This window comes from Larimichthys crocea, chromosome X, assembly GCF_000972845.2.
Source record: "Larimichthys crocea isolate SSNF chromosome X, L_crocea_2.0, whole genome shotgun sequence".
In the NCBI taxonomy this organism is placed as follows: domain Eukaryota; kingdom Metazoa; phylum Chordata; class Actinopteri; family Sciaenidae; genus Larimichthys; species Larimichthys crocea.
Window position 1 is genome coordinate 20,020,659 of NC_040020.1, and position 22,095 is coordinate 20,042,753.

The 22,095-nt window shown below is 40.4% G+C and overlaps 1 protein-coding gene across 2 annotated transcripts; it reads right to left on the minus strand.

Moving 5' to 3' along the window:
- Nucleotides 1-1,337: 1,337 nt before the first annotated feature.
- LOC104939949 (zinc finger protein 239) lies at nucleotides 1,338-21,812 on the minus strand. Of its 2 annotated transcripts, none has more exons than XM_019254769.2 (4): nucleotides 21,704-21,812; nucleotides 18,773-18,855; nucleotides 4,473-4,557; nucleotides 1,338-3,466 (listed from the first exon to the last, which is right to left on the minus strand). In XM_019254769.2, the coding sequence occupies exons 3-4, from the start codon at nucleotides 4,488-4,490 to the stop codon at nucleotides 2,348-2,350; spliced, it is 1,137 nt and encodes a 378-aa protein (XP_019110314.1). In that variant the 5' UTR covers nucleotides 4,491-4,557; nucleotides 18,773-18,855; nucleotides 21,704-21,812; the 3' UTR covers nucleotides 1,338-2,347. The 2 variants fall into 2 exon arrangements, with proteins under 2 accessions (XP_019110314.1, XP_027138401.1); XM_027282600.1 differs by lacking the exon at nucleotides 21,704-21,812 and adding an exon at nucleotides 21,461-21,677.
- Between the last annotated feature and the right edge of the window lie 283 nt (nucleotides 21,813-22,095).

A 22,095-nucleotide genomic window follows, 5' to 3' on the forward strand; every position in this document is an offset into this window, starting at 1 on the left:
GGAAGATGTGATCTCTAGATTACTGTATTTTAAGGGGCTGATCTGGAACCTGGATAGCAAGAGCTTAGCTCCAGGGTCTTAACCCTCAGGCCAAGGTTTAAGAGTTCTGGAACTATGAGGCAGAGGTTTCTCCTGTTACAGGTGCAAGGCCTCCACTGTTTCCACCCTGACAGCCCGGCCAGGGTCCCGGACATAAGCATCCCCTGATGTGACACGTGCTGACATCAGCTTTTACCAGGCCCATCTCAGTGCTTGACTTTTCTCCGCCTTGTCTGTGGGTTATTTATACTAAGGAAGATTTCAGTAATAAGTGAGACCTGCTGTCACAGAAGGACCCCATTCTGGTAAGAGGCATTCACACTATATACTAGGCCAGATATGGCTTCACTTCCGAAGTATACCTCTTGTCACAGTGGAGAGCACTTACTGTCAACTAGTAGTCGTCATGTGGCCCGCCAGGGCCACTTGGGAACCAATACCCTGACCCCCAAGTTCCACTGGGACGCACAGAACGGCCACAGTGATAAACTAGTCAATGTTTCACACTCCACCGGCTCCACTGCAGTCAAGCTCAGTCCATGCCTTGTGTGAGGCCATATGCATTCACCCACTTCCTCTGCTACCAGTTTTTCTCAGGAAGATGAAGCTCCAAAGGGCTCAGGTACTCTCGGTGGCATCAAATTGGCTATACACAATGGATGGCAGAAATACCCCGCTGGAGCACCCATGTGTGCTGCAATCACTTGGTTGGGATGGTGAGGTGGACACTTGCAAGCTTCAGGGGCACCTCAACTTGGCTGCAGTACAGTGCCAAATACTGGGGGAGAAGATCCCTTAACTTGTCACATCACTGTAATCCTGTCCTTCTTTGCCCTAGGTCAAAAATCAACTATCTGGTCCTACCCTATAGCAGTACCTACTGTTAATGACAATTGTGATGGTTTGTCCTGAAGGGGCCCATCCCCTGGCAGCACAATTTTCAAGAGGGGTGTGGTGGCTGCAACCATCCCAGAAGTTTCTGCTGCCCTCCTCGGACCTCCAGGTGGTTTCCAGAGGTATTTGTCTGTCCCGTTTGAGCCAATATCCAGTCTGTGTTGTCTAAGATATAATTTATTCCTCCTGTATGTCTTTTGACAAATCGCTCTTCTCATGACGGATTTGGTATTCGGTTGTCACATGGTTACAGATTCACTGAAGTGAAATCAGCCTAACTGAGACACTGGGGTTTAGTCCTGAACCAATGCCTGATTTGAGCTTTAGATTACTATAAATTACCACATCCAAAGCCAGATATACGTTTCAGTGTTATTTTCATCCAGAAACATTTTTTTTTTTACTTTCAGTCAGAGACCTTCAAGGCAAAAACAGGTAGCAAGTAAATGCAGCAATACACAAAGGAAAAATAACATAACCCGATTAGCATATATTATACAAAAAACTTGTCAAAGAGACTGGGTGAATGAGCCCTTTATGATGGAATTGCTGTAAAGAAAACACTACTAAGAGGGATAAACAAGGAGCAGAGATATGCTTGAGCTGAGGACATAAGGAATGGACAATAGACCAGTGGAATGCTGGACTTTGGTCTGATGACTTTAAATTTTAGATTTTTGGCTCTGCTGTGTCTTTGTGAGATACAGAGAAGGTGAACAAATGGTATTTACACTTGTTCATGTTTCGCACTGTGCACTGTGAAACATGAAAGAGGATGGATAATGGTGTGGGAGTGCTTTGCTGATGACACTGTTTGCAACTTATTCAAAATTCAAGGCACACTTACCAGCATGGTTACCACAGCATTCTGCATCATTTCTTTTCAACAGAACAATGATTCAAAACACACCTCCGGACTATGTAAGGGCTGTTTGACATTTAATGGCATACATATTGACAGGAGGTTACACCAAAGAGAGCTCTTTTGAAACCCACTGCTTAAGAACATTGCAACCACTGGGTCCTAATTAACAATTTGACACGAGTATAGGATATAAAATATATGATATGAATAAACTGTAATAGGCACTGTATGTTATGTTTGGGTATGGCTGAGGCTTACATAGAATATTCTGCTTGTCCATGTAGTTATTCTTGTATGTGGGCTGCAATTAGTGTTACATTATAGTTAATCAAGAGACATTCTTCCAACCTTAAGTGCTGCTGCTTGCTACCTGTTTCTATTTTTAAGGTCTTAACCAAAAGCTTGCAAAATAAATCTTCACTGAGTTTTGTTTGTCTATTAGTTAAGTCTGATTGTTTTCACTATATCCAAAAGCAATTAAAAACGATCAATCAGTCACACCATTATACTCAGCGATATGTTCCTTCATTACCACGAACACACACTAATCTATTCTGTTGGTTGTTGGTTGCTGTTGTTTGACTGTTCTGTTGGTGAGCAGCTCAATTGGGCTTCTTCATTACACACAGATGAACTCTCTTCATCTACATTAACACAGCGGTGTTTCTTCAAGGACTGTGATCGGGTAAACAGTCTCTTACATTGTGAACACCAATATGGTTTCTCTCCAGTGTGGACACGTAAGTGTCGAGTGTAACTATATGAGCTATTGAAACATTTGCCACATTGGTTACAACAATATGGCTGCTCTCCAGTGTGGATACGAAGGTGGCGCATGTAGTTGCTTAGACGACCAAAACCTTTCCCACATTCTTTACACTGGTATGGTTTCTCTCCAGTGTGGGTATGCACATGTTGTTTATAGGTTTTAGAAATAGAGAAACGTTTATCACATAGTTCACAGCGGAATGGTTTTTCTCCAGTGTGGATGCGCATGTGTGATTTGTAATTACCCAACTGTGAGAAGCTCCTCCCACACTGATCACAGCAGTATGGTTTCTCTCCTGTGTGGACACGCAGATGTATCTTATAACTACTTAAGTCACTGAAACTCTTGTCACATTGGTCGCATTCGTATGGTTTCTCTCCAGTGTGATTACGCAGATGCAGGGTAAAATGCCCTGACTGAGTGAAACTCTTGCCACAAAAATCACACTGGTATGGCTTCTCTCCACTGTGGCTAAGTTGGTGTCGCTTGTATGAACTTAAAAAACTAAAACTTTTAGGACACTGGTCACAGCAGTATGGTTTCTCCCCTGTATGGACACGCAAGTGTATCTTGTAAATACTGAAGTAAATAAAAGTCTTTTCACACTGGTCACACTGGTATGGTCCATTGTGGCCACGCAGGTGTTTTCTGTATTGACTCTGATTGCTGAAATTCCTCCCACACTGGTCACAGCAGTATGGTGTTTCTTTAGTGTGGGTATTCAGGTGTATATTGTATGCATCTAGTTGGCTGAAACTGCGATCACATTGTTGACAGTAAAATAGTTTCTCTGAAGCGTGAGTGAGTTCATGTCTTCTTAGACTACAGATCCGACTGAAAGTCTTCCCACACTTGAGACACTGATGAAGTCTGCTGCTGTCTCTGTCTGTCCGTTTCAACTGAAAAAAACAGAAATAAAAACAGAGAGCACCTAATCAAATTCTGATTCACACACGTTTGGCATCATTATGTGAACTCTGTAAAGGCACTGGTTCACATGGATGAATTGCATAATAAGATGCATTTTGCTAGATTAGATTAAATGTTAAAAACAGTAATTTTCTGAATGGTTTATGACGATACTGACATTGGTAGTTCTTTTTTTCCCAAGTTTTTTTAACTTACTAAACACTGAGAAAAAAAAGTAAAGGAACAGAAAGCGATAGAAACAGTAAAATTGTTAACACTGGAAATCCTATATTCATCCCTCTCTCTCTATTGTAAGCTGTTTTTTTTAACCTTTGGCTGTTTAACTCTGCATATCACAAACAATAAAAAAAGTATTATGTCTATGGATATTCTGTTTGCCTATCATGACGCATGAATAAATACAAAACATCATACATCCAAAACCTGAAAAATCTAAGACCTACAGTAAAATCTAAGTACAGTGCTAGTCAATCTATGAATATTTTCTCAATCATTTATTTTTTTATTACTTTCTTCCAGCTGGCCAGAAGTCAGACAAAGAAACGGCATTGAGAATTCAGTGAATTTTAATATAAATAATTTTAATATAAAACACAAAATGTACATATCCGATCATAAAAACAGCCAAAAAAGTAAAACTTTGCTCATGGTAGAAGGACATAAACAAAGGAAAAATTACCAAATCTGAGCAAGTTCTATTTGATTTCACATGAGTCCCATGGCCCAAAATTAATGTCCTCCACAGTCAACACCTACTGTAGCAAACAAAATAAATGAACTCTTGTCATAGGCTGACTTCACTGCTACCAACATCACTACAACACATAAGTTGATTGACCACAGTTTTTGTTTTGTCTTTTACATCAGGTCTGCATATAGTTTGTGCTAAGAAATATATGACAATGATTGATTGTAATTCTTTGATTGAACATTCCAATACAATGAGCTGCAGCAAACATTGGACCCTGACCTCACCTCTTCTGAAGAACTCATGTCACTGGCTTATCAGTGAACGTTAACGTCCTTTAAATTCTTTTCCTTCCCTCAGCACGTCTCAGCTCTGAAATGATCGAATAAAGACAGATTGGTGAGAGCAAGAACATTTACAATACTGAAGATAAATTAATACTAGACTCCAACATTGGAAATATAGCCTCAGTTACTTGTTGTTTATTAGGCACCCCTATATAAACCTAATTCAGTCTGCTAAAACCATATGGACTCCTAACTGTTCAAGTTCAATGATGGATTTGATATTCTGTCCGGCTGTCCAAGATGTGACTATTGTATTGTGTGTATATTGTTTAGGGTGCTGAACTTGGCATTGGCATGTTGCGCAGCTAAGCTAAGGGTAGATTCAGGTTGCAGCTGGAGCTGCAGTGCATTATTACTCAAGTTACTTTAGTTTTGTTGTTCTACAGAAGCCTGTTTTGCTCCGCAGTCCTCCCGATATGAGCCTCTAGTAGTCTTTTTTTAGAAACCTATATTTAAAGAGATCAGTTCAAAAAACTATTTCAGATGTCTGTAGGCTTGGGCCATAGTATCAAGGTATACGGTATGACTTTGAATACAGTAAAATTCAGACGCTTCTCTTTCTATTAAACTGATGAGATGCTGCATTTGGGTTATACATCTTTAATGCAACAATGCAATAAACCCCTTTCATTGTACAGCAGTTGCAAAAACAACAGCTGCAGCCCTTATTAGCATTGTAGGCTATTACCAGCAGCTGTGCTTTTACATTTTCCTGAAATACTGTCAAATACCATATACTATGATGACATGTCAGGGATGTACAGTGGTGGCCAAAATGATTAGAACACCTGGCGGATCTGAAAATATTTACTTTTTTTAGCCTCCAAAACATGATTTTGTTGCAGATTCCTTTTAATAACAATAATGCATTTTATTTCAAAGCGCCTTTCAAAACACCCAAGGACACTATACAAAGACAAAAAGCAATAGAAATACAAAGATTAAAAAGGCAATACACAATAAAAAGCACAGGCTGTAAAATATAAAACAAAGAAATGATTAAAAGTCAAAGTGCATAGGCTAACTGAAACAAATGAGTTTTTAGTCTAGATTTGAAGAGGGGTAAAGAGTCAATATTGCGGATGTCAGGGGGTAATGCATTCCAGAGTTGGGGGAGCAGAGCAACTGAAAGCTCTACTCCCCATAGTACTGAGGCGGGCAGTGGGGACAGTAAGGAGGAGGGAGGAGGAGGAACGAAGGGAGCGAGAGGGAATAGCAATGTGAAGAAGATTAGACAGGTAAGGAGGGGCAAGATTGTGGTTGTACTTTAAAATGAATTCTGTGCTTAATGGGGAGCCAGTGGAGATGCTGTAGTACAGGGGTAATATGGTGAAATGAAAGGGTTCTGGTAATGATGCGGGCAGCTGAGTTTTGGACCAGTTGCAGCTTGTGAAGGGATTTGTGGGGGAGACCAAAGAGGAGGGAATTACAGTAGTCAAGACGGGAGGTGACAAGGCTGTGTACAAGGATGGAAGAGGTGTGGGAGGAGAGGGAGGGGCGAAGACGATTAATATTGCGTAGGTGAAAGTAAGCGGACCTAGTGATGTTGTTAATGTGGGAGTGGAATGATAGAGAACTGTCTAGGATGACACCCAAGCTCTTGACCTGGGGAGAGGGGGAGACTGAGGATCCATCAATTGAAAAAGAGATATTGCTAGCTTTGGATAGGGTGGATTTGGTGCCTATAAGGAGGACTTCTGTTTTGTCACTGTTAAGTTTTAAGAAGTTGGAGGTGAACCAGGATTTGATTTCGGATAAGCATGAGGTGAGGGGGGGGGGGGGGGGAGTGACAGATGGTTTTCCGGATAGGTAGAGCTGGGTGTCGTCGGTATAACAGTGGAAATTGATGTTAAATTTACGGAAGATGTTGCCAAGTGGAAGGAGGTAGGTGATAAAGAGGAGGGGCCCCAGGACTGATCCTTGGGGTACGCCAGAGGTAACGGGAGGGTTGGGATTTAAAGGACTTGAGCTGTATGAACTGTGTACGACCAGATAGATATGTCACAGATATTTGTCACAGGTAGTTCTGGCAATAGTTAGAAGAATACTGTGGTATACTTTCTTATTCATGATGCCATCAATTTTCACTAAGCCGACTTGGGACCCTCTGATCACTGCATGGTTCATCTTATCCCGACCTACAGGCAGAAGCTGAAATCTGCTAAGCCTGTGGTCAAGATGGTGAGGAGATGGACCGACAAGGCCAAAGTGGATCTATATGCCTGCTTTGACTGCACTGATTGGAGTCATACAACAGTTTTTGTGAGGACATATGTGTGCCCACCCTTCCGCACATACAATAACAACAAACCCTGGTTTACTCCAAAACTCGGGCAGCTTGCCCGGGCCAAGGAAGAGGTCTACAGAAGTGGGGACAAGGTACTGAACAGCAGGCCAGAAACACACTGACGACAGAGGTGAAAGCAGCTAAGAGGAGCTACACTGAAAAGATCAAAAACAGCCTTTCAGCCAATGACCCAGCGTCCATGTTGAGAGGCCTGCAGAACATCACCAACTACAGGAGGCCATCCCCCCAACACTGTGGAGAACCATCAACTAGCTGACAAGCTAAATGTGTTTTACTGCAGATTTGACACATTAGACAGCAGGTGAGCAGAGAGCATCCCATCCGGCACCCAGACAGTCAGCATTGGTGCCCCCCTAGGGATGTATGCTATGCCACTGCTCTTCTCCCTTTACACCAACGACTGCACCTGAAGAGACCCGTCTCTAAACTCTTGAAGTTTGCAGACGACACAACTGTCATCAAGGACGGTGACGAGCCTGCATACAGACAGGAGTTTGAATGGCTGGTCTGCTAGTGCGGTCAAAACAACAGCTGAACACACTCAAAACTGTAGACTTGAGGAGAAGCCCCTCCTGGTTTCTGGGATCCACAATCTCCCAATCTCCCAGGACCTGAAGTGGGAGACCAACATCAAGAAAAGCCCAGCAGAGGTTGTACTTCCTGTGCCAGCTCAGGAAGCTCAACCTGCCCAAGAAGCTGCTGATCCAGTTCTACACCACCATTGTTCAGTCTGTTCTCTGTTCATCAATCACTGTTTAGTTTGGATCAGCCACCAAACAAGGACAGAAATAGACTCCAAAGGATAGTCAGGACTGCAGAAAGGATCATCGGTGACAGCCTGCCTTCCATCCATGACTTATGTGTCCAGAGTCAGGAAACGGGCAGGGCACATCTCACACCAGGCATGGGAAACCGGTTCCACAAAGGGCCGATGTGGCTGCAGGTTTTCTTTCCAACCAAGCAGCAGCACACCAGACTTGACTCAAAGTATTTTTCATTTAATCAACTGATCTCAGTCTTCTGAGATGATTGGTCAAACTGTGTGCTTATATATCTGTGGCTCAGGAGGTAAACCAGTCATCCGCTAATCAGTTGATGAGCAGTCCGATCACTGGCTCCTCCAGTCTGCATGTCAAAGGGTCCTTGGGAAAGATACTGAACCCGAAATTGCTCCTGAAGGCTGTGCCATCGGTGTGTGAATGAATGGTTAGCTCCTCAAACTGATGAGCAGTTGGCACCTTGCATGGCAGCCAGTGTCATCAGTGTATGAATGTGTGTGAAAGGTTGAATAGTGAAGTGCCTTGAGTGGTCAAAAGACTAGAAAGGTGCTCGGTACACTACCACTCAAAATTTTGGGATCACTAGGGAAAATTACATGTTTTTAAATCTTTTTTTTAAGAAGAGATTTTTTTTTTTCCATAAAAATAAATTGATCAGAAATACACCTTTTGCAATCATGGTAGCATAGCTGAAAACTGTGCTCATTAAAGAAGCTTGCTCTCTCGCTCTCTCTCTCTCTTTACTGTGTTATTGTTACCATATCTCCATTACAGTTCATAGTTAGTTTATAGTTAATTAATAACTTGCTGCTGCTGTCTCTATCTCTAACACAGGTTCCACTGCTACTGTAATCATTTTATCATTCATTGTAATTCATCGGTGGATTGGTGCGGCTTCTGCAGTGACGCGGACTCTGCATCAGTCCGTCGTGGTGAAGAAGGAGCTGAACCTAAAGGCGAAGCTCTCGATTTACCAGTCGATCTACGTTCCTACCCTCACCTATGGTCACGAGCTTTGGGTAGTCACCGAAAGAATGAGATCGTGAATACAAGTGGCCGAAATGGGCTTCCTTCGAAGGGTGGCTGGGCTCTCCCTGAGAGATAGGGTGAGAAGCTCGGCCATCCGCGAGGAGCTCAGAGTAGAACCGCTGCTCCTCCGCATCGAGAGGAACCAGTTGAGGTGGCTCGGGCATCTTGTGAGGATGCCTCCTGGACGTCTCCCTGGTGAGATGTTCCGGGCACGTCCCTCGGCCCTGGAGAAGACCCAGGACACGCTGGAGGGACTATGTCTATCAGCTGGCCTGGAAACGCCTTGGGTTCCCCTGGGAGAGCTGGATGAAGTGGCCAGGGAGAGGGAAGTCTGGGCTTCCCTGCTGAAGCTGCTGCCCCCGCGACCCGATAAAAACGGATAAAGCGGGAGAAGACGAGACGAGATTGTAATTCACTGTCATTTTATCATTCGTTGTAATTGTACAATATGTCTGAGTGAGAAGACAATTACATTAGAGTATCTAGTCTGAGAAACAGACGCCTCACAGGTCCTTAACTGGCAGCTTAAAACAGTACCTACGAAACACCAGTGTCAACATCAACACTTTAAGAGACGACTCAGGGATGCTGGCTCGATGATGGACCCTTCTAAGCAGAGTGGCAAAGAAACTGGGAGTGCATAAGGCTAACAGCTGTCAAGCCTGATGTTAAAAAGATAGAGTCTGAGGGGAAATGTCACTCCTCCCATTAACAAAACGTGATAATTTAAATTAAAAATCATTATTTATAACATTATCAATTAGTTTTGCAGTGTGTCCTATTTAAACCAATTCCTTGTATGTTTTCATGGAAAGCATGGAATTTTCTAAGTGCCCCCAAACCTTTGAACGGTAGTGTAAGTACAGTCCATTTACCATTTATGTTCATTGTTGATATTTGTTTTATAATTGAGTGTGCCTGAAAGAGCACAATCTTTATTATCTCTCGGGCTTTTTCTTATTATTATTAGTGACGAGTGTCGTAGGCGAAAAATTTCCCATAGGGAACAAATGGGGAGGCCCGAAAAAAAAATACATTTCAACAGACATTTTCAACAATGAACTGCTCTGGCATACTTTCACAGAGAGACTTCATTTCAACTTTAAAACGTAGGTATGCTTGCCTTCTCTTCAGGGATTCACTACACTCATCGACAGCTTTTACCGTTTTTAAACTATCAAGGCTATCAATTGATCGAGTACCCCCCTCCACAGCCTCATTCACTCCCATGTTATTTGGTGCAGAAATCTTTCCGGAAGGAGGAGGCACCACGTGTGCTTTCTCTGAGTCCTACGGCCAAAGTTTATACAATTTTCGCCTGAAACTTGGCACAGACATGATCCACAAGACAAGGATTCTTCTGGTAATTTCGGATTTTAGTTTGGACACCTTATGCCATTTCCTGTGCCACCTCTTCGAGGGACTTCATTTGAAGCTCTTGTGTGTGCTCGGAGGGAAAGGGACTGAGCATGCGCAGCTGTCACTAATTACTCAGACACACACACAGGCACAGACTGAGGCCCTGTTTACACGTACACGGGTATTTTTAAAAACGGAGACATTTCCCTTCGTTTGTACCTATCTTTTACACGCAAACGGTGAATTCGCCTCTGAAAACGAATCTTTCTAAAAACTCCGGCGAGAGTGGAGATTCTGGAAAACTCCGGTTTTGCGTTTGCGTGTAAACTGAGATAAACGGAGTTTTAGGCAGCGGATGCGCCAAAAGTGCGACCAATGTTTACTTGTTGCTATGACGATGCTCATGGAAGCATTATTCTGATTGGCTTGCAGAGGATTCGCCTTCTTCCTACACTGCCACCCACAGGCTTGGCGTAGTTATGACGGCGCTCGATGGCGTATTTATGCGGGTTGATTTTTTTGAAAACGATGCTATGTGCACGATGTTATTTTGGAAAACGGAGGGAGGGAAATATTCGTTTCTCAACATACCCGGCTACGTGTAAACGTAGCCTGACACCCAGATAAGACAAAACTCCACCAAGACGTCCTTCAAAATAAGAGTCCCTTCAAAATAAAAGACTTAAAACTCTTCTTAACAGCTCTCACCTAGTTCCACAAATTTTGTAATACAGAAATAAAAATTATATCACGACATTCAGCTCATTTTACTTCGACACTAACCTTCTACAATTCTTCTACACTTTAAACTACTTATCCTACTACTACAGATTAAAATACAAATACATCATACAAACTTCAAATCTTTCTACAGACCTACAATTTAAACTACTTCTCCTTTACTACAGACTTCATTCAAACTACACATTTCAACAGATCTTGTACTATTAAACTTGTATTCAACTTTTTTTTAAGATTCAACTCATTTAGAACATTTCTACAGACAAGCATGCACACACACACAGTAACACAGACAGACAGACACACACACACACACACACACACACAGACACGCACACACACACACACACTGGACAGACGCTCAGTAAACAGATCGACATTATCGTGTTCAAACAATAAAAATCTGCTGATCTACGATCAATACAGGCTGAGCTGCACACCTGGACAGGTGAGTCTCAGGACAGTCTCATGACAGTCTCTACAATCCTTCTACACTTTAAACTTCTCCTACTACTACAGACTTCATTCAAACTACACAATTCACCAAGATCATGTACTATTATTTTACTAAATTCTACTATTAATATTCTACAAATTATTCAAATTTTTCAACAAATATTTTACCATTTCAAATCCATTATGCAAACTTCAAATCTTTATACAGACCTACAATTTAAACTACCTCTCCTTCTACTACAGAGTTCAGTCAAACTACACAGTTCACCAAGATCTTGTACTATTACTATTACTCTCTACAATTCTACCTTTTCATCTGAATTTCTACAGTGTTACACAACATTGTATCACTTCATAATATTCTACTCTTTTCAACCAATTTCAACATTTTTAAGATGTATCTTTTATGGCCTTTTCAAACTTTATAGTATAGAGACAGCTGAAAAGTGACAGGAATGTGAGGGGGAGAGAGAGTGTAAGAGACAGGGAAAAGACATACAGAAAAAGGGCAGCAGGTGGGCCGCTGGGGCCGGCGGCAGCAGAGGGCACCCACACCGCACTTTCCGCAGGAAATGCAGTTTTCTAGTTATTATTGAGTGTGTGTGCAAGGCGCACACTATATGTTATCCACCGCGCTTATTGAGTGTGCCTGAAAGCGCACACTATATGCTATCCACCGCGCTTATTATTGAGTGTGCCTGAAAGAACACACTCTTTAAAACCTCTCGGGCTTATTATTCTTATTCGTCTTCCGTTTCTTCTGTGTTTTTTTCAGTTCGCTTCTCCTCCCAGAGTTCTTGTCGCACATACACAAAACGGGTATCAAAACAAAAAAAAAAATCGCCAAAAAATTAATGGGTGTATATTGCGAGACCTTTCCAGAGCTAGAGTGAGTGATGTCATCGCTAGAGTGGAGGGGGAGAGAAAAAGTCGTCGAAAAAAATAAATTTATAAACTGCAACTGTGGCCTCAAATGCACAGCTACAGACATGATTATCCCCTCAAACGTAAGAAAATTCAAGGCGGTCACAGTGATAACACTGTTGAAGCTGTCTCTGTTATAGTTTTGGCTCCCTACGCGCTAATTGAGTGTGCGTGCAAGGCGCGCACTATATGTTATCCACCGCGCTTATTATTATTATTATTATTATTATTATTGAGTGTGCGTGCAAGCCGCACACTATATGTTATCCACCGCGCTTATTATTATTATTGAGTGTGCCTGAAAGAGCACACTCTTTAAAACCTCTCGGGCTTATTATCGAGTGTGCGTGCAAGGCGCACACTATATGTTATCCACCGCGCTTATTATTGGTGTGGGTGCCCAAAGGGCTCCCACACTAATGTTATCCTACATCTTTATTATTTTTCTTCTTCTGTACGTTTTTTGTCCCGTAACTACTCCTACAAATTTTGTCCCACAAAAATAAAAATTATACCACTAGATTCAGCTCATTTATGCGACTCCTGCTATTACTTTTCTACACTGTACTATTAATATTCTACAAATTATTCAACTTTTTCTGCAAATATTTTCCCATTTAAAATGCATTACACAAACTTCAAATCAGTCTACAAAACTTCTACAAACATTCTACAATTTCAACAATTTCTACTACTACTACTACAGACTTCATTCAAATTGTACACAAACTCTTCAACTATTAAACTCGTATTTAACTTTTTTTAAATCTTTTACCGTTTTTAAACTATCAAGGCTCAAAGTTGAACAGGATTGTACTCAAATTCTGCGTTTATATTGAGTGTGTATGTGGTTTCCTAGAGTGATGACATCATCAGCTAGAGTGTGAAGATGACAAAACGATCAGTGAAAAAATAAAACGTTTTTGACTATGGTGGCCTCAAATGCACAGCTACAGACATGATTATACCATCAAAACGTAGGAAAATTCGAGGTGGTCGCAGTGATAACACTGTTGAAGCTGTCTCTGTTATAGTTTTGGCTCGCTACATGTTAATTGATCGACTACTCCCCCCCACAGCTTCATAGACTCCCATGTATTTCAGAGCAGAAATCTTTCCGGAAGGAGGAGGCACCACGTGTGCTTGCTCTGACTCTTGAGGCCAAAGTTTATACAATTTTTGCCTGAAACTTGGCACAGACATGATCCACAAGACGAGCATTCTTCTGGTCATTTCAGATTTTGGTTTGAGGCATACCTTATAGGTTGTTTTTGGTCACCTTCGAGGGGAATCATTCAGACATATACTGTGCATCTCAGTGGGACACTGCATGCAGCACCTGTGTCTAATTAATCTGACCTGCAGCTCACCCTGGTTGCTTGGCAACCCCAAGCCTTTGACTAACTTTATTGAAGTCTGTGTATGATATCAGACTATCAAGACTACATTTTTAATGTCGGCCATTTTATCCTTGTCTCTCGCAGACACAAACACATAGATAGAGAGACAGACACACCACACACAGGCAGACAGACAGGCAGACGCACACACACACAGACAGAACAAGCACACATGCACGCACACACACAGTTTTTCAAAATAAGAGTCCCTTCAAAATAAGAGCCCAGTAAAAAGGCAATGATGACACAGCTTGTTGTATTAATACTGAATTTTCTCTTCGAGGGACTTCATTTGAAATTTTTGTGTCAAGAGAGTCAGAGGGAGAGGGACTGAGCATGCACAGCTGTCACAAGCATGCGCGCACACACACACACACACACACACACACACACAGTAACACACGTACACGTACACGCACACACACACGCGCGCACACAGACACACTGAACAGACGCTCAGTAAATAGATCGACATCATCGTGTTCAAACAATAAAAATCTGCTGATCTACGATCAATACAGGCTGAGCTGCACACCTGGACAGGTGAGTCTCAGGACAGTTTCATGACAGTCTCTACAATCCATCTACACTTTAAACTACTTCTCCTACTACTACAGACTTCATTCAAACTACACAGTTCACCAAGATCTTGTACTATTATTTTACTAAATTCTACTATTAATATTCTACAAATTATTCAACTTTTTCTACAAATATTTTACCATTTCAAATACATTATACAAACTTCAAATCTATATACAGACCTACAATTTAAACTACCTCTCCTTCTACTACAGAGTTCAGTCAAACTACACAGTTCACCAAGATCTTGTACTATTACTATTACTCTCTACAATTCTACCTTTTCATCTAAATTTCTACAGTGTTACACAACATTGTATCACTTCACACTATTCTACTCTTTTCAACCAATTTCAAAATTTTTAATATATATATTTTTATGGCCCTTTCAAGCTTTATAGTATAGAGACAGCTGAAGAGCGACAGGAATGTGAGGGGGAGAGAGAGTGTAAGAGACAGGGAAAAGACATGCAGAAAAAGGGCAGCAGGTGGGCCGCTGGGGCCGGCGGCAGAGGGCACCCACAGCGCACTTTCCGCAGGAAATGCAGTTTTCTAGTTGAGTGTGCGTGCAAGGTGCACACTATGTTATCCACCGCGCTGATTATTATTCTTACGCCCGTTCTTTGGTTCGCTACTCCTCGGCCGGGACATGTGTGCTATGACTTTTCTAAGAGTTTCGGCAAACGGTTTTGCCAAAAACGAAGACAAAAAATGAATGGGTGTGTATTGCGAGAACTTTCCAGAGCTAGAGTGAGTGATGTCATCGCTAGAGTGGAGATGGAGAGAAAAAGTCGTCGAAAAATACATTTGTAAACTGCGATTGTGGCCGCAAATGTGAAGCTACAGAAATCATTTATAGCTAGAAACGTAGGAAAATTCGAGCAGTCGCAGTGATAACACTGTTGAAGCTGTCAGCTTTAAAGTTTCGCCGTGACACGCAAATATGCGGCAGCAACTCCCATCCTCAGCCTCATATACTCCCATGTTAAAAAGGTGGGAAATTTTCTGGAGGAAAACAGAAGTACCGCTTCTTTCAATTGCTCCCAAGAGCACATTTCTTTATTTATCGACACAAAATGCCTATGTAGACGATCAGGAAGGGCTCATCCTGCTTGTAGTTAAGCCGGTTCAATGATTGGAAATACGGTTTGGTCAGAGATCCTTCCTCTTTGAGGGAAGGTCTCAGCATTTTCTCTCAGTCTCTGTCAGGATTTCTAACTGACATTTTAACAGGTGCAGATCAGCTGCTGCTGATTAGGTCCTGGTTGCTTGGCAACCTCAGCCTGCTTGAAGGAGGAGAGGGGGGAGGGGCCAGCAGGCAGAAGCCGAGCGGCGGCCATATTAGTAGTTCTTGGCACTTAATTTGAACTTGTCTGTCTAAAATGGCAGACAGAGACAGCAGAGCAGCTAGCGCGTTAATGCTAGCTGTAAAGACATGTTATTTGCTAACATTAGCGACCAATGCTAAAATTAATGCTAATTAACATTAGCCACTAGGAATTAAATACATGTTAATTGCTAAGATGATAATGTTAACATGCTAATGCTAATTAACATTAGCCACTAGGAATTAAATATATGCTAAGATTAACATGTTAATGTTAACATGCTAATGTTAATTTGTAGCGCATCAGCGCTAACATGCTTATGATAACATGTTAATGTTAATTGCTACTGTTAACATGTTAATGCTGAGATTGCTAATGTTAATTGCTAGGGCATCACTGCTAACATGCTAATGCTAACATGCTAATGTTTACTGCCAGCGCGTCAGCACATCAGCGCATCAGCGTTAACATGCTAATGTTAACATGCTAATGCTAACATGGTAATGTTAAAATGCTAATGCTAACATGGTAATGTTAAAATGCTAATCGTAATTGCTAGCGCATCAGCGTTGACATGCTAATGTTAACATGAAAATGCTAACATGTTAATGTTAATTGCTAGCGCGTCAGTGCATCAACTTTACATGGTAATGTTAACATGCTAATGTTAATTGCTAATGTTAACATGGTAATGCTAACATGCTAATGTTAATAGCTAGCGCATCAGTGCTAACATGCTAATGATAACGTACTAATGTTAACAACCAAATGTTAATTGCTAGCACATCAGCGGTAACATGCTAAGGATAACATGGTAATGTTAACAAATGCTAATGTTAACATGTTAGTGATAATTGCTAATGCTAAAATGCTAATGTTAACATGCTAATAGTAATTGCTAGCGCATCAGCGCTAACATGCTAAAGATAAAATGCTAATGCTAACATGCTAATACAGCTAGCGCATAAACACTAGCTGCTACTGTGTCTAAATAAACATGTTAAAATTGACTATTTGAGGTGTGCTTTTTGAATACAGACCCCTGGCAACAGCCCACTCATCACAATTTCTGCGGGAATTTTCTAGGACTGAATTTTCTGAGCAGTGTCAGTAATAATGTATGGGGGCAACGGGGCCAGAGTCAGGCACACTCAAAATTTCTTTAGAAATTTTTCTTTTTTTTTTATATTTGCAACTTTATTGATATTTTACTTTTTTTGTACAGCTACTGCTGCACAACGATGTCCTTCAGTACTGTTTTGTCTTACCTGACAGTGGTCTTACCTTTTTTCTACCTGACCACATGACCATATGACCACAAGTCATATTAATTACTAGATTTTCTCATTTAATACAGTTTTACCTACACAACTTCTATCCGGGTAAGACTTAAATGAATGCATCGGTAATGATGGTGGTAAAATGGTGACAGCCACTCTCTGAGGTGCATTTCTAGCCCTAGTTCAATCTCTGAACCCATTGACGATGATTTAGCTACTGGCGAAATGGTTAATGTTTAAGGCGTTTGGTATAGCCAACGAATATCTGGAAAACAGATAACAGATATCTGGACCAAGATTTTCTCTGCAGTCGGATTTTAAACACCGGAATGACAGGAAAAACAAGACAAGAAATATATGCTCATCTCTATATCTACATATAAATGCAGATCAATAAAAAAAAAAAAAAAAAGAGTTCAAGTAAATATTTCAGCTAAGGTATTCTGCCTCTTTTGGTATCCATACAGACAGTTCACCAACCATCTACGTGTCAGTACTACTTAGACCACCTTAGACCAGCGCTTCTGATTCCAAAATCTTGGTGTATAGATTCTACATGATGATACATGATATACATTTATAGAGATTAAGTCTAGGGGTGGGCAGTATATATCGAATATACTCGATATATCGCGGTGTGTTCTACGTGAGATGTATGAAATGACTATATCGCGACCATCGAGTACTTGTCACGTAAATGTTTTAAGCCGTCGGCATTTCATTCTCCGGAGTGTTGCCTGTGTCACTCACTCCTGGTGCTCCTCACAGCACGCAGCCCACTTCCCCGTCCACCCAGAAAAATCTCCTGCGCGCATGCGTAACAGTGTTAATTTCCTCAACAAGCCTTTATCCCTTGACAAATAAAAACGAGACGAAAATGTCATGCAAGAAATAAAAATAAACAAAAATGTCCTCCTTGTTTTCGTCTAGAAAGTCCAGTCCTGCTGTCATGTGTTTGTGTTAGCACTTCTTTTACTGTAGCAATGTCACGGCCACACGTTTGAGATTCTCTTGCTGCTCTCGCACCTGTGGCTTGAAAACAAACAGCATGCAGGAGAAACATGGTGTACGGACAGCGCAATCTAGAGCAGTGGTTCCCAACCTTTATTTTCAGGGACCCATATTTTTACCATTGTAAGCTTTGGTGACCCCCCACCCCTGGAATTAAGAAAAAAAACAAATACTCCTGAAATAAATAGAAGACTAAAATGTTTGGATTCAAACTGCACTAAAATTTTGAGACTTTTAGTCAAATAAAATATGACTAACAAAAATTTGATTTGTGAAAGACTAAAAGTGACTACGACTAAAAATGAACTTTGAAACAAGACTAAGAGTAAATTGAAAAATGGGTGACAAAATTAACACTGGTCTACTGATTGGTTGGTCACAAACAACATATATACACAGATGTTCCCAATCCTCCTGTGATGTGACTATTACTGTTCTGAGTGGTTTTCACAGTCACAACCTGTACTTCTGCCTCTTTGGTTTGCTAATTTTATTTTACTTTTAAAATGATCTGTTGTTGATCAGAAGAAGTGCACTTTAATTTATACTGTTTGAAATGTCTTTCTCATGGGATTCTTGTTGAATGCACTTTTTAGTTTCTCTGAGCTCTGTTTTTGTTAGGGTTTTTGAGAACTAGGCCACAGTAGAAAGGCCTACCATGTTATTATTTAACTTTGTTAAAAACTTGTGAGTGTAGCACCCTAATTTGAAATAAAGGGGGTTTACTAAAATTTATTTGATTTTCCATTTTTTGCATGCATATTAACAAAAACTCTAATAGAATGGTCTACTTGAATCATCATACTGATGTTATTTTTTGCATCAAAGGGTTAAATTTAACATTCATAGTGATTTACAGGAGAAATAAAAATATCGAGATATATATTGTGTATCGCGATATAGCTTAAAAATATCAAAATATTGGTTATAGGCCATATGGTGCAGCCCTCGATTAATCCTTGCTTAACTTTCATAAGGACTGATACCAATTCTGACATAATGCATAAATACGTTTGAGTTCAAACAGGTGCCATGAGCCGTACCTGCTGATTATGATCTTGACTGCAGTCAAAAAGCGAAGGAGCCAAAGTGCAGTGAAGGAGGAGGAACGTGATGTCAGATCAATCTGCCAAGAAGAAAAAGATAATGATAAAGAAAATATAATGAACTGTCAATAAATAACAAATCAAATTTTATTTGTATAGCCCAAAGTCACAAAGTACATTTGCCTCAGAGGGCTTTACAATCTGTACAAGGAGTGACATCCTCTGTCCTTAAACCCTCGGTTCGAGTGAGGAAAAACTTGCCCACAAAAAAACCTTTAACAGGGAAAAAAGGTGGAAGAAACCTCAGGAAGAGCCACAGTGGAGGGATCCCTCTCCCAGGACGGACAGACGTGCAATAGATGTCACATGTACAGGACAAATCAAAACAAACATATTGTACAGTCACAATGACTGATAAAATGACAATGAATTACAATGAATGATAAAAATGATTACTGTAGCAGTGGAGCCCATAGACATATATACATAGACGCCGCATTGAGCGCTGAATCGTACGTAAACGGCTCCGCCATATTGGTTCGGGCAGATCTGCCCGTAAACTAATACAAGGAAATGGACTGAACTTCATAAAGCGCCTTTCTACAAAGTTCTTTAAGTTAATGCCTCTTATACACCCATTCACACACACACTAATATATCTGGGAAACAAACAGGCACCAAAAACAACGTATGTAACTTTTAAAGTGATGATTATCAATGTTTACCCCTTATGTAAGCACCAAACCAACGTATGTATTTTTCTAATGCTGAGTGTTTACAGATACTAATGTGTGTAACACTGTTACTGTGATGATAAATATTGAAATATTTATATTTAACATTTAATCTGTGTCTATAATAACCAGATCCTGAAATGTAGATGTGACATGAGGGTTTCTGAATAAAGAGCACTAACGTGTACATACACACACACACACGAAGATTATTATATATTATTTACTATATTATCCAAGATATATCCCCATTTTATATTCCCATATGTTGTGTGCGCGCTGTATATTATATCTATTTCATTAGATACTATACTATATACTATCTACTAATATATATTTATTATATATCTCTATATATATTATAATGTATATAATATGTATATATATATATTATATATATAGTGTATTATATACAAATATTATCTAACTATTCTAATATTCACAATATATATATATATATATATAAATATATTATCTCACACCACCAGATTTATATCTCTACTTTTATATTATTAATATATATACTATATACTATATAGTTGATTGTATTGTGTGTGTGTGTGTTCCGTGCTCTTTATTCAGAACACCTCATGTCACACTCTACATTTCGGATCTGGTTATAGACCACAGATTAATGTTAAATTATATATTTTATATTCAATATTTATCATCACAGAACAGTGTTACACACATTAGTATCTGTAAACACTCAGCATTAGAAAAATACATACGTTGGTTTGGTGCTTACATAAGGAGTAAACATTTATAATCATCACTTTAAAAGTTACATACGTTGTTTTTGGTGCCTGTTTGTTTCCCAGATATAAGAGACATTAACTTAAAGCACTTTGTAGAAAGGCGCTTTATGAAGTTCAGTCCATTTCCTTGTATTAGTTTACGGGCAGATCTGCCCGCTCCAATATGGCGGCGCCGTTTACGTATCGTGACCAAAGTCCAACCCGTTCAATGCGGCGTCTATGTATATATGTCTATGGTGGAGCCAATGCTGGTGTTGTAAACAGGAAGAGAGAGTTTGCTCTTCCTGGTATCAGGTAGTAGGACTGGTAAACTAATATTCGAATTTCGAATATTATTCGAATATGATAAAAATATGTATATTCGAACGTAAAAATGAATATTCGAATATTTACTATTTGCTCAGGGCAGCGCGCGCATTGATTCTCCTCCGTTGTGTCCCATGGTGCGTCCCTTACTGACCTGTAGGCTAGCTATCTGCAGTCACGTGACACAACAAGGAAGCACCCCATCCCGCTCCCCACCTCAATGAAGAGCAGGCTACACACCAGTGATCCCGATGAGCAGTACAGTTTTGCATAAATTGCACTGAAGTTACACTAAATGTAACATGTTGAACATGACGCTTGGATTTAGTTTGAAGACCGAAAATAAATCAGCGTTTGACTACCACTGGTCGTTTTTCTTGACATTTGGCAGTGCAACGCCCTCTGTTGGATATAACGGGGTACTGTTACAATACTGTTACAAGTCCTATTCTCCGCGGGGGGAAAATAATTAATTAATTAATTAATTAATTAAGAATATTCGAATATATTCGATATTCGGACCATTTTTTAAGACTAATATTCGAATTCAATTTCTGGGGAATGTTACCAGCCCTATCAGGTAGGCCTATGTTTTTTGACATTGTAACGTTAATGGGAAACAAATTAAACAGAGAGGCATTCACAAGGACAGCTATGCACGTTTTCTGTTTTCAACATCTGTAGAAACAACGACAGACGCATTTGGCTGACAGCCGCCAGTTAACATAGCCACACGTTCAACCGAAACATCAACACTGGGTTTCACCTGGTACGTGTACGTTAGGGTGTAAACAACAAAAATAAACTCCATTCGGATACAACATTAACAAAGCACAACATTAAACTACGTTGTTCACAAATGTTGACGCTTCGTTGGGGTAACGCACACTTAAAGGCTTGATCCAAAGTATGTCTCGTAACGTTGTCTGATTTACTTAGCTGAAGCGGCGGCCGAGCATCATATAGCTAACAAGCTAACACAAGAGAGCAGTGAGAGTCCGGAAGAAACACGTTGCATTTTGGCTAGACCTCTTCCACTTTCAAACCCTATCAATAACCCTTAACAGCAGCTACGGACCTTTGTACTACAATTGCTACAAACAGACTAAGCAAACAGAGGAAGCATATACCTTTGGCTCGCCAACAGTCTTCTGACAATATTGATTTTGCCACGCAGATACTGCCATCTTGGAACGTGACGTCACAATGGCCTGCTGCGCAAAGCATTATGGGAAGGTTTCGAAATTTTATAAATAAAGTTTATTTATAGTGAGGGCAACATATGAAAATATGGGAACTAAATCCTTACCAAGAAATTTCTTCACAATTGTGTTTAGGAAGGTGTGTAAAATCATGTCTTAAAATGTTGAAATTCAACTCCTGTGGGAAACCTCCTAAAAAACTGCTCAAAGTTGGGGTACCTTTAACCGATTTTTGAAAAATCGAAAATGTTAAATTTGGCTTTAAGTAACTTGTGAGGGGTCAAACGAGGGGTTTTTCATGATTCTGAGTTGATTGCAAG